The sequence below is a fragment of the Aegilops tauschii genome, chromosome 3 (assembly GCF_002575655.3).
Source record: "Aegilops tauschii subsp. strangulata cultivar AL8/78 chromosome 3, Aet v6.0, whole genome shotgun sequence".
NCBI classification, from domain to species: domain Eukaryota; kingdom Viridiplantae; phylum Streptophyta; class Magnoliopsida; order Poales; family Poaceae; genus Aegilops; species Aegilops tauschii.
Window position 1 is genome coordinate 287368048 of NC_053037.3, and position 13175 is coordinate 287381222.

Sequence of the window (13175 nt, forward strand, 5' to 3'; positions counted from 1 at the left end):
TTCAGTGCCCCCAGGCAATATGCTGCCATTCCTACTGATGGTACACACACTGGATGGATGTCCTACTTCACTGCTAGCAGAGGAAGAGGAGCCAAGTAATTTGAAATGATGTGGTGTTATTTTGGTTGAACTTGATGCTCATGTTGATGTGGTGTTATCATGGTTGAACTTGAGGTGGTTATTGTAATGTTGAACTTGAGGTGGTTATCTTAATGTGGAACTTGAGGTGGTTATTGTAATGTTAAACTTCAGGTGGAGTACCAGTATTTGCAAAGCAGTAACACATTTTCAGTTACTTGTTTCAAATCAGTACCAATACTGCTGCTATTTGTTGCATGTCAGTACCAATAGTGCTGCTATTTGTCGCATGTCAGTACCAATATTGGGGCATCACATAACATGCAGTACCACATTTGGGGATTCTGACATGTGGGACAGGTACCTCTCCTACTATTAAAGTGACAGCACAAGATCTCAAATTTGGGAACGAAACTAGGGTTCGTCCACGCAGTGTCCATTTGGAGCACAGCAAAGGAGAAGAAGGAGAAATCTCAGCGTGGAGGCGCTGACTGGGGCCGGCGGTGGAGAGAGAGATGTCGTGGTTGTCCAGTGCCGGGTCCGCTCCCGGATTTCGTCGAGCTGCAGGGAGGAGGGGGGAGGAGGCGCGCTCGCCGGTGCGCTACCGCGAGCTCCCAATGGCATACGAGCCTCCAGTGATGTGCCACTGCTCACCTCCGAGGAAGGCGCCAAGATGGATCTCCTGGAGCAGGCAGAACCCTGGTAGGAGGTACTATAGCTGCGTGGATGCTATGGTGAGTGTTGTTTTTTTGCCTAATTTCCTTCCTTTTTTCTTCTGTGCAATAGTATGTGAAATGATATATTTTTGGAAATTTGTTTCTGCATCTTAATAGCACGGTGGCTGTGGATTTGTGCAATGGCATGATGATCCATTGCCCACATTCTGGAGTGAGCTCATTGGGGATCTACGTGATGAAGTATGGAGGCTTAAAGGTGCAACTGTTGCCAGAGAGGAAGATCAATTTCCAATGCTGACTCCAAGTGAAGATGATGGCACAAGGGAGGCCATGTTTCTGTCTCTGCAAACTCAACTCAGAGAGAAGAATGCAGAGATTGTAGGGATTAGGGCCAAATTTCACAATGTGTTGTTTCTTTTCACTATATTTGTGCTTGGGTTAGTTGCAGGCAAGATATTAAGTTAGTTAGTTGGTTTAGTTGCAGCCAATCTAAATGCAATGTCCTGTCTGGTTTAGTTGCTCTAGTTTAAGCCAAGTTGTAATGGATCAGTGAAGTTATCTTCTGATGCAATGAAATTTAGTCAGTCTTGTTCCTCTTTTATTTTGTATGACATGAGTGGTTTGCTGCAACATTGTCATAATGTATCATCATCAACATATCCTTCTACATAATCAGCATATCCATACATAATAAGAAACTGGAGTTCAACTCATTATAGCCATACATAACCATTGTTCACAATACATAGAGGAGTTCAACTTCAAATGCATAGTTCATCCTTTTCTCACAAAAGGATGAATAGCATAACTACTACATACATACACAGCCATAGTTCACCATTAGTACAAGCATACAGTACACAACCTTAGTTCCTAGATGCTAGGTCATTACACAACCATCATTCCCAAAAGGTCAGCAATGCCACTAATCTCATTTTCATCTTCTTCACTTCTCCAAGATGGCCTGAATCCCCCTGAACTTCTCCTTCAACTTTTCATTCTGAAACTCTAACTGCCACTTCTCTTCAATATGCTTTTCATTTCCCTTAAGCAGATCAACAACCTCAAGCTTCAACTCTAGCTTCTCTTGGGTGAGCTTCTCCTGACACTTTGTTAGCTCTGCATTCTTCAGCTCCAAATTCATACTAGCTTCAGTAAGCACTTGCTTCTCTTTCATTTTGTTCAGCTTCAAGTTCTGAATGACTGTTGCTTGAGCTCTTGTCAGGTTGAGCAGCAGCTCATACTTGAGAGTAAGTTTCTGGGTCTCTTCATCTTTCTTTGCCATCTCACTTGCCATCTGTGCCTTCATATCATCAATCAGTTCTTTTCTTACCTCCTGCTGATATGTAATGGCAGACTGCAGATGTCTGAAATCCACCACCTTATCTTCCTGGAAGTTCATCAGCTCATGCACATCTTGGACTAGCTTGTCATAGTTGGCATCCAGCTTGTTCTTCTCTTCTGTCAGATGGTGGATAGTGAAAGAACTTTCAAGATTGTCATTCACCCTAGCAGTTTTGGCATCTTCAACCATTGCCCATAGCTTCAACAATGCATTCTGCATTGTTGGGGGCCACTGGTGATCAACCCATTCAACAAAGCCACAATTGCTACCTGCCTGCAAAAACAAGAACAACACCAACACAGTTCAATATGGCTCATGCTTGACCTAAATAAGCTACTCTAATGCCACTATGAACCAAAATGTTGACAGCAAGGAGAGTACTCCAGCAAACAGAGTTCAATATGGCTCCAGCAAACAGAGTACTCCAGCAAACAGAAAAAAATCACTATGCCTAGGTTAGTTATCATTTTTAAGCTACTCTAGTACCACTATTAACCAAAATTACTATGCCATTGTACTCCAGCAAAATATACTCATGCTTGACCTAAATAAGCTACTCTAATGCCACTATGAACCAAAATGTTGACAGCAAGGAGAGTACTCCAGCAAACAGAGTTCAATATGGCACTGACAAAGTAAGAAAAAAATCACTATGCCTACAATCCATACCGGCTGTGCACATGCTAAAAACCGCCTGCCTGTGTCTGTTCCTTCAAAGGCAACAAGCCGCTCAGATGCCATGTCGTGCTTCTCACATGGAGACATCACATCCAGCTCAAGCCCCTTGTAATCTGGATCTTCAATGCTGAAAGGGACCTGCAGAAGCTCACACAAAGACAATGGGCAAATCAAAACCTACCAAAATCAACCAAATCAAGAAATCCCAAATCTGTAACCCTAACCCTAAACTCACTGTACTAACCTCGTTGAGACCGTCTGTGGAGGAAGAATGCATGTACAGGAGGCTAGACTGCTCGTCGCTGCTTTCGTCCTCCAAAACCATGGCGTCGGCGGGGCGGTGCGGCGGCCGGCAGTCGGGACGCAGGCGGCGGCGACGGAGTAACGAGTGAGGAGAGGAGGAGGGGAGGGGAATGGTGCGGCGGGGGCGAGCTGGTGCGACCGAACCGGGTTCGAGGCCAGCAGCGCACCGGCTCGTCCTAGTCAGCGCGCGGGCACGCGCCGATTGGCCAGCGTGGCACCTGATGGGTGGGCCCAAGCTGTCGGATCGAGCGTTAATACGTATAAATACGCGTTTTAGCCTTATTTGAAAAAACCTGAAGCAATCGTGGTACTGACATGCAAAAATTAGCAATCGTGGTACCAATCTGCATGTGATGCCCGAATTGTGGTACTTCTGTGCAATTAACTCCAAAATGATATGACAAGGAAGATCGACGTAAGCTTAGCTTATCATCAAAATTTTGTGCTCCGGGAGAAAAGACCAGGTGGCACAATTAAAATTTAGCATGATAATTATATAACCGATCAGGCTAGGAATGACTCGAAGGATTATTAAACTCATAAGCAACAAAATTTACTTAGAGTTATTGAATCGGAGTGCAGAATCGATTCACTTATCGGTGGTCTCGAGTGACTAATAACTCAGAATCCAGGGGAAATCTGAAATTGGTGAGAAGCAATACTAGATGAAGACTCATAGGAAGCAACATAGTTCTTTGATATTCTCGAGATACCGGAGGGTAATACTCGAAGGAAGATCAAAATAGGGTTTGCGGAGATGTACTGTTCTGCAGAAGACAAGTGTTTTACCTTGTCTGGGAAATGGAATCAAGGAGAAAATACGGTCGGAACCACGATTGCAAAGGACCATTTCACAGATACCAGATGATATTATATCATGGAAATAGTTATTATTACAAGAAGCTTCCATGATAGGATCTACATCGTGTCCATGGGCATGAACACAAAGTTCAAGGTCGACTCCCACTTCTCCAATGCATAACCTTTCATTCACTCTCGTCCTCGAAGAAGTTGTATGGTAGAAAATTATCAGGTAAAACACCAGAAGGGTATGACTTGTGAAAACCTTCGGGTTCATACGGTTTTTAGGGAAGGTATAGGTTCAACCCATCGGGGCATCTTAGAAACATATACCTCAAGCTTCAAGAGTAAATATCACTAGCTCGAAAGCAGAGCATGGTTGGCCAAATCAGAGAATAGGATTTACCAATGGCATTATCTATCAAGGAAAGAACTTCTCGAGGTTTTGTATACGAAGGACACTGTTGGATGATAATTCAACAAAGGATCTGGCGATCCTCAATGGAGCTGATGTGAGCATCGGCACACAATTAGAGGAAGAAACAATTCAAAGTCATTGGATTATAGAAGCAACTGACTAATTCAAAGCTCAAATGCGAAGGAATTATGATTTCCAAATCAAGGGATCAGAAGCAAACACTCTTATTGAGGATGGGTAAGTTGAATAGACTTAGGGGTACAAACGACGACAATTTGATTGGTCGAGAACCAACTCCCATTCAAAACGACGTCTGAGCTAGAATGATGAATTTTAGGAACTGATTGAGTATTGCGAGCACTCGCAACATATTGAATCAAGGGTCTCGAAATGATAAAGACAAAGGATGCTGATGAATATTTCTAGTCGTATGGAATGCAACCATAATACAAGCAGACAAGTAGTTGAAGAGCAATAGCAGGCAGAGGATTACCGGAAGATCAGAAAGTATTTCAATGTATCTTGTGAATCATATGAACAACGAGGGGAGGGCGGATACTCGGTAAGTGCGAGGAATTATACGCAGGGGGGTATTCATGTGTCAAGAACTGCAAGGCAGTAAGCTCAAAGGTTTCTCGAAACAATTGAAAAGCAGTTCGAGGCATCTTGTAATAACAAGATCAACAGGATTGAATGTAAGAATGGCAAGTGTATGTGGTTATCCATTAGGATATAATAGTGGTAGGGAATTTGCCAAGGCGGTGGGCACAAGTGTCTCGGGAAAACATCGAATAGCATCTTTGGAACCTTCTGGTGAGGCAGTCGATCATCTCGAACGAAGAGGCTCTCCGACAGGAAGTGGGTACGAGAACCTAGAGTTAGAATTAGTAAAATCATTTAACCTGAATAGAAGAGAGATCGGGTTCCCATAGTATAGATGAGGAATAAAAGTTCCTAATACCACCCAATGGCGACGTGGGCCTGTAAGCCACACAACCATGTTAGTAAAAGTTTTGCAATGACTAGACTCAACTTCGGCCAAGGAGTTGGAAAGGGGGATTCCTACAGGCAGTTGGCTCTGATACCAACTTGTGACGCCCCCGATTCGATCGTACACTAATCATACACGCAAATGTGTACGATCAAGATCAGGGACTCACGGGAAGATATCACAACACAACTCTAAACACAAATAAGTCATACAAGCATCATATTACAAACCAGGGGCCTCGAGGGCTTGAATACAAGTGCTCGGTCATAAACGAGTCAGCGGAAGCAACGATATTTGAGTATAGACATAAGTTAAACAAGGTGCCATAAGATGGCTAGCACAAACTGGGATACAGATCGAAGAGGCGCAGGCCTCCTGCCTAGGATCCTACTAACTACTCCTGGTCATCGGCGGCCTGAATGTAGTAGTAGGCACCCTCGGTGTAGTAGGAGTCGTCGAAGGTGGCGTCTGGCTCCGGGGCTCCAACATCTGGTTGCGGCAATCGAGAAGAAAGGAAAAAACGGGAAGGGGGAGCAAAGCAACCGTGAGTACTCATCCAAAGTACTCGCAAGCAAGGATCTACACTACATATGCATTGGTATCAATGAAATGGGTAGTATTTGTGGAATGAATTGCAGAATGCCAGAATAAGAGGGGGATAGCTAGTCCTATCGAAGACTACGCTTCTGGCAGCCTCCATCTTGAAGCATATGGAATAGAGTAGCTGGTAAGTTCACCAAGTATCAAAGTATAGCATAAACCTACCCGGCGATCCTCCCTTTGTCACCCTGCGGGAAAGAGATCACCGGGTTGTATCTGGCACTTGAAAGGGTGTGTTTTATTAAGTATCTGGTTCTAGTTGTCATGAGGTCGGAATACAACTCCGGGTCATCCTTTTATCGAGGGACACGACTATTCGAATAGATAAACTTCCCTGCAGGGGTGCACCACATTACCAACACGCTCGATTACTCTGGCCGGACACACTTTCGAGGGTCATGCCCGGCCTCGGAAGATCAACCCGTCGCAGTCCCACCTAGACTCTTTAGAGAGGTCAGCACGCCGGTCTAAATCCTATGCGCGCAGGGGTCTTGGGCCCATCGCCCATTGCACACCTGCACGTTGCAAACGCGGTCGGAAGCAGACCTAGCCCCCTTAATACAAGTGCAGGCATTCCGGTCCAATCCGGTGCGCGCCACTCAGTCGCTGCCGTCTTGAAGAGCTTCGGCTGATACCACGCCGCTGAGAGCCCATAATTGTTCTCGCGTAGTTGGTTAGTGCATATAGGCTCGTAGCCAGACTCAGATCAAATACCCAGATCTTGTTAGGCGTGTTATTTGAAGTGTCCGCGGATGCTGACCAGTGATCAGGCCCGCCTGTCTCCTAGGTGGTCACAACCTGCCCTGTCGCTCCGCCACAAAGTAACACTCGGGCGCCTTTGGGAACCCATGCCCATCACTACCTGGATGGAACCACCTGCCCCTTCAACCCCCCACATGGGAATCACCTGCGGGTACTCTACGAGCCGACCTGACTTTAGTCACATCATGTAACATGTATAGTATGTATGAATGTATATACCCGTGATCACCTCCTGGAGTGGTCATGGCCCAGTAGTATAGCATGGCAGACGGACAAGAGTGTAGGGCCACTGATGTAATACTAGCAACCTATACTAAGCATTTCGGATTGCAGGTAAAGGTACCAACAATAGTAACAAGGACAGGCTATGTAGCAGTATAGGATCAAATCGATGAAACAGTAACACTACTCTAATGCAAGCAGTAGAGGGAAAGAGTAGGCAATATCGAGATGAACAAGGGGGTTGGCTTGCCTGGAAGCTCGGCAGAGAAGGACGGGTCGTCAACACCGTAGTCGATGGGGGCAGCGGCGGCGTCAGTCTCGTAGTCTACCGGAGAGAAGAGGGGGAAGAAACAATGAATACAATGCAAACAGATGCATTAAGATGCATGACATGACATTTAGCGGTGCTAGGGTGAGCTAACATAGTACTAGGTACTAGGTGCTACTGGCGAAGGGGGAAAACATCCGAGAAAGTATTCCCGGTGTTTGACGTTTTCGGACAAACGGACTGGAGGGAGACGGTTGCAGGTTCGCTATGTTAGGGACGTGTGACGGACGAACCGAGTGCGTATTCGGATTCGTCTCGTCGTTCTGAGCAACTTTCATGTAAAAAGTATTTTCATCCAAGCTACGATTTATTTAATATTAATTTAAAAAGATTTAATCATTTTCTGGGATTATTATTATTTAATTTATTCGAAAAAGAATTACTACATCATCATGACGTTAGCGGTCAAAGTTGACCGACTGACTGATGGGTCCCATTTGTCATTGCCTCTACACTAATTAGCAGATTTGATTACTAAATTAATTAAGTTAATTAACTAATTAATTATATTTTTATCTCTCTATTTTTTAAACGTTCTGGTGTGGGGCCCGGCTCTCATGTGGCCAGGGGGCTTAGCGGGGCGGGCTAACGGGCTCCCGAACGGGCGTGACGGGCGTCAGGCGTCGCCCGAACGGGCAGGTCGCGCGGGGCTGGTCCCGGGTGCGGCTAGTGGGCGTGGGCGCCGGCGGCCACGACGCCGGCCAGAGCGGCGCTAGCTGCGGTGGCCGGGGGGAGAGGTCAGTGGTGGCTTGGGCGGCGGCGAGTAGCCAAGGCAGCAGCCGACGCGGCTGCAGCGAAGCCAGGCGGGGCGCTAGGCGAGGCCGCACGTGCAGGCGGCGCGGGGGCACCAGGGAGTGGCGGCGCTCGGCAGAGCAGCATGAAAGGAAGGGAAGCCGGGGGCGAAGGAAGGCGCGGGGTGAGCAGCGGCAGTGGGGCGTGTGGACGGAGCGGCTGGGGCGCGGCGAGGGCGGGCCAAGGCCACGGCGATCGGCGCGGGTGCGGCGACAGGGTGGCCGAGGCGTGCGAGCGAGCAGGATGGCACGCGGTGAGGCAGGCGAGCGTCCGAGTCACGGCGCGGACGGCACCAGCGGTAGCGGCGAGCGAGGCCACGGCCACGTGCTGGTGCTATGCACGGCGGGGTGGCCGCGGGCGCCAGGCAGCGGGGAAGGCTGTGGGGCGAGGGTCGGGCGAAGCTGCGGAAGCACGCGGGCGACGGCGGGTGGCAGCAGCAGCTTGCAGCGGCGAGCAGCAGGGGAAGGCGAGCAGGCGCGGCCGACAACGAGGACTACGGGGAAGAGGGGAAGAGGAGATGGAGGGGGCCCGGGGCTCATGAGCCCTGTAGTTGAGCAAAGCCAGCTCGGGGAGGAGTCGGGGTCGGCGCGACGAGGCGGAGGACCTCCGGGCGATGAGCAGCGACGACGGGGTGGCGCGACGATGGGGAGGCCTTCGGGCGGTGGCGGCGGCGGTTCATCCTCCGATCCAGATCTGGATCAGGGAGGGGGAGAGACGTGGGGAGTGGGGGGGTTAGGATTTCCCCAAGGTGGGGATATGGAAGGGGGGTTGGGCCGGCCTGGTTAGTGGGCTGGCCGGGTGGGCCGTCTGGCCAAGTTGGCCAGGGGTCTTTCTCTCCTTTTATTATTTATTTTTTTCTTTTTTGTTTCTTTTAGTTGTTGTTTATTCTAGTGTTAACAATATCCCAAAGTGGCACCTAAATTGATGCTACCAATTATGCCACTGCCACATTAATTTGCTACCCCAAACTAAAATATTTGTGTGATTATTTATTATTTAAAAGCATTTAATTAACAATTTTTGCTACTGTTTTATTCACCTTATAGTATTTAAACATTTTATAAAAGTGTGGTTTCTTCACCATAATCACCTATGCATTAACTGGCACAACCCGAACATTTTGGTTTTAATATTTGAAAACTCTTAATGTTTGCCTTTATTTTGAATTTGAATTTGAATCGTTTTAAACTAACGCAAGATTATCAACAGTAACCGAGGTGACGTGTCATCATTAGCAGAGGTTCACTATAGCTTAATTATCCATGCGTCACAAGACCCAGCAAGACCTTATTATTGCATACGTTTCCTGCTTCCTCTGGGTGTCGTCGGGAGACGCGGCGGCATGGCCGTCGACCGCCAAGCCGACCATCGTGCCTTTAGCCTCAATTCCACCATCGCGCAACTCCTTCCTGTCGTCGGTCGTCGGGGGTATGCCGATATGTGTGGGTAACTAGCTAGCAAGTGGATCAGTAGCGAGTCGCCGGCGGCGGCCATTGCTGTGGTTATTTATAGCTAGCAGCTGGCTAGGGGATTGGGGATTTTACAATTCACCCCTGTGGAGCGTGGGCAGCCTTTGCTGGAGCACAGGAAGACTAAGTGGAGCACACAGCCCGACAACCGTATGCGGTGTCACGTGTTACCACACACGTGTTAACATAAGGAAACATATGTGTAACTTACTAATCATCGCACACGAGTACTCGCACACGCATCGTGTGCGATACTAATAGCCATCGCAAGCAACTAGTTTGCAATTTTCTAAGTTTTTCTCTACACACAGAATCACACACGAATTAAATAACTGTTTGTTTTATATTTTCTCATTGCAAACAGTTCATCCGAGTGGGTTGTTTGCCGCATATCACACACACCTTGTTTACATGAATCGTTTGTGTTCTTTTGGATCATAGCAAACAGTTCATCTATGTGAACTATATGCCGCATATCACACACATCTTGTTAAGCTGACCGTTTCTGTCGTGTTACCTTATCGAAAATAGTTCATCCAAATGAACTGTATGTCATATATCGCACACACCTTGATCTCGTTGACCGTTTTTGTTGCGTTCCCTAATTCCAAACAGCTCATCCGAGTGAATTATATGTCGTATATCGCACACACCTTGATATGGCTGTCTGTTTCTGTTGTTCTGGCTCATCGCAAATAGTTCTTCTGGATTAACCATATGCCACGCATCACACACACAACTACAATCTAGATCGTGTTTGATGTCTCCGCCATCGCAAATGTTTCGTATCATTTTTACGGTTATTTTACATCATCGTTTGTGATTAATGCATCACACGCAGTTTCGTTGAAGGGTCTCTGATTGGACTGTCGCGTTTGGACCATCCTACATTAGTGTACTAGGCTTGTGCCTTTTCGATCTAGTTGTCATTGTTTTGCTCAGCCTTCTTAAGGCAACCTTGTTTAATTATGTCTATACTCAGATATTGATGATTTCGCTGACTTATGTATTCGGGTCCTCATGGCCCTGGGTTGTAATATAAAGCTTTATGTTGTGTTTGTGTCTTAGAGTTGTGTTGTGATATCTTTCCGTGAGTCTCTGATCTTGATCGTGCGCATTTGAGTGTATGATTAGTGCAAGCACGAGTCATGGGCGTAACAAGTTGGTATCAGAGCCAACTGCCTGTAGGAAGCCCCTTTCCAACTCCTTGGCCGAAGTTGATTCTAGTCTTCAAAAAACTTTTTTACTAACTGTGTTGTGTAGCTTACGGGCCCACATCGCCAATGGATGGGATTAGGATCATTTATTCCTCTCCTTTACTCTGGGATTCTGATTATTCTTTTCGGGTTAAAGATTTTACTAACTCTAACTTTAGGTTCTTATAACTACTTCCTCCCGGAGAACCCTTCATTCTAGATGACCGTTTGACTCATCTGAAGATCCCGAAGCACTCTTCGATGCTTCCTCGAGACTTTTGTGCTCATCGCTTTTGCAATTCCCTACCTCCAATAAATCGTTATGGATAACTACATACACTTGCCATTCGTACAATCATTCACTATGCTCTTGTTATTACAAGGTACCCCAAAACATTTTCCTATATTCCGAGAATCCATTATGCCTACTTCCTTGCAACTCCTTCCTGCATGAATACTGACGTGGCTTGAATCTGCGTCGGTATTTCCCCAAAGAGGAAGGTATGATGCAGCACAGCTACGGTAAGTATTTCCGTCAGTTATGAAACCAAGGTTATCAATCCAGTAGGAGCAAGCAACACTATGTAAATGGTACCTGCACACAAAGAACAAATACTTGCAACCCAACGCGAAAGAGGGGTTGTCAATCCCTCTACAGCAAAAAGATAGATTAAATTGTATGAGATTGGATAAATAAATCTAGCAAAAACACAAAATAAAATAAGTAAAGAAAAATTGCAACAACGTATTTTTGGGTTTTTGGAATAATAGATCTGAAAACAACGTTATAAAAGATAGACCCGGGGGCTGTAGATTTCACTAGTGGCTTCTCTCGAGAAAATAGCATAAGGTGGGTAAACAAATTACTGTTGGGCAACCGATAGAAGAACAAATAATTATGAAGATATCCAAGGCAATGATCATGTATATAGGCATCATGTCCAAGATTAGTAGACCGACTCCTGCCTACATCTATTACTATTACTCCACACATCGACCGCTATCCAGCATGCATCTAGTGTATTAAGTTCATGGAGAAATGAAGTAATGCAATAAGAACAATAACATGATGTAGACAAGATCTATTCATGTAGGAATAGACGCCATATTTTTATCCTTAATAGCAACGATACATGTGTGCCTCGCTACCCCTTCTCTCACTGGGTGAGGACATTGCAAGATCAAACCCATCACAAAGCACCTCTTCCCATTGCAAGAAAAATCAATCTAGTTGGCCAAACCAAACCAAAGTTTCGGAGAAGAAATACAAGGCTATAACAATGATGCATATAAGAAATTAAGGAAAACTCAAATAATATTCATAGATAGATCTGATCATAAACTCGCACTTCATAGCGATCCCAACAAACACACCGCAAAAAGTCATTACAGCAAATAGATCTCCAAGAACATCGAGGAAAACATTGTATTGAGAATCAAAAAGAGAGAAGAAGACATCTAGCTACTGCATATGGACCCGTAGGTCTATGGTGAACTACTCACACATCATCGAAGGAGCACCAATGAGGATAATGAACCCCTCCATGATCGTGTTCCCCTCCGGTTGAGTGCCGGAATACGGCTCTAGACTGGATCTCGTGTTTCTGGAACTTGCGGCGGCTGGAATTGTGTTTCGATCGCTCCCCTAGGGTTTCTGGAATATCTGAGTATTTATAAAGCTAAGAGGCGGTGGAGAGGACCTCCATGGGCCCCAGCACCCATCAGGGGCGCCAGGGGCCTCTGGTGCGCCCAGGTGGGTGGTGGTCCCCATTGGCCTCCCCTCTGGTGCATCCTTGGCTCCCAAGTTGTCTTCTGGTCCAAAAAAATCTCCCAAAATTTTTGTGGCATTTGGACTTCGTTTGGTACTGATATTCCGCGAAGTAAAAACAGCAACTGGCACTGGGCACTATGTCAATAGGTTAGTCCCAAAAAATGATACAAAGTTGCTATAAATGAATGTAAAACATTCAAGAATGATAATATAACAGCATGGAACAATCAAAAATTATAGATACGTTGGAGACGTATTGGCATCCCCAAGCTTAATTCCTGCTCATCCTTGAGTAGGTAAACGATAAAAACAGAATTTTTGATATGAATGATGCCTAACATGTTGATCACATATTCTTTTCTTTTGTAGCATGGACATTTGGACTTTTAGATCGTTCAAAGCAATAGTATATAATTGACATGAAGACTTCAATACTCAAGCATATCAACAAGCAACCATGTCTTACCAAGTATCAACACTAAAGAAAGCTATCCCTAGCCCATCATGCTCAATCATTGATCCATCCACGATACACACTCGGATATTAGCTACATCCACTTCACAAGTATGATCATAGTGCTTCCTAGTTGGTGCTTTATAAGAGAAGGTGGAGACTCAAATAAAAAATGCATAAAGTAAATAGATAGGCCCTTCGCAGAGGGAAGCCGAGATTTGTAGAGGTGCCAGATCTCAAAGCTTAAATTGAGAGATAAATTTTTTTGAGAGGCATGCTTTTCCCGGCAA

At 45.9% G+C, this 13175-nt stretch overlaps 1 protein-coding gene across 1 annotated transcript; it reads right to left on the bottom strand.

Annotated features, from left to right (window-relative positions):
* Positions 1-846: 846 nt before the first annotated feature.
* LOC109761893 (uncharacterized) lies at positions 847-3103 on the bottom strand. The gene is made up of 3 exons (XM_020320701.4): positions 3023-3103; positions 2770-2916; positions 847-2373 (listed from the first exon to the last, which is right to left on the bottom strand). The coding sequence occupies exons 1-3, from the start codon at positions 3101-3103 to the stop codon at positions 1702-1704; spliced, it is 900 nt and encodes a 299-aa protein (XP_020176290.3). The 3' UTR covers positions 847-1701.
* Between the last annotated feature and the right edge of the window lie 10072 nt (positions 3104-13175).

Coding starts and splice junctions, on each gene's coding strand:
- LOC109761893 (XM_020320701.4), bottom strand. CDS start 3,103: ATGGTTTTGGAGGACGAAAGCAGCGACGAGCAGTCTAGCCTCCTGTAC. Junction 2,917..3,022: donor CCACAGACGGTCTCAACGAG/GTTAGTACAGTG, acceptor GAGCTTCTGCAG/GTCCCTTTCAGCATTGAAGA. Junction 2,374..2,769: donor TTTTAGCATGTGCACAGCCG/GTATGGATTGTA, acceptor TTGTTTTTGCAG/GCAGGTAGCAATTGTGGCTT.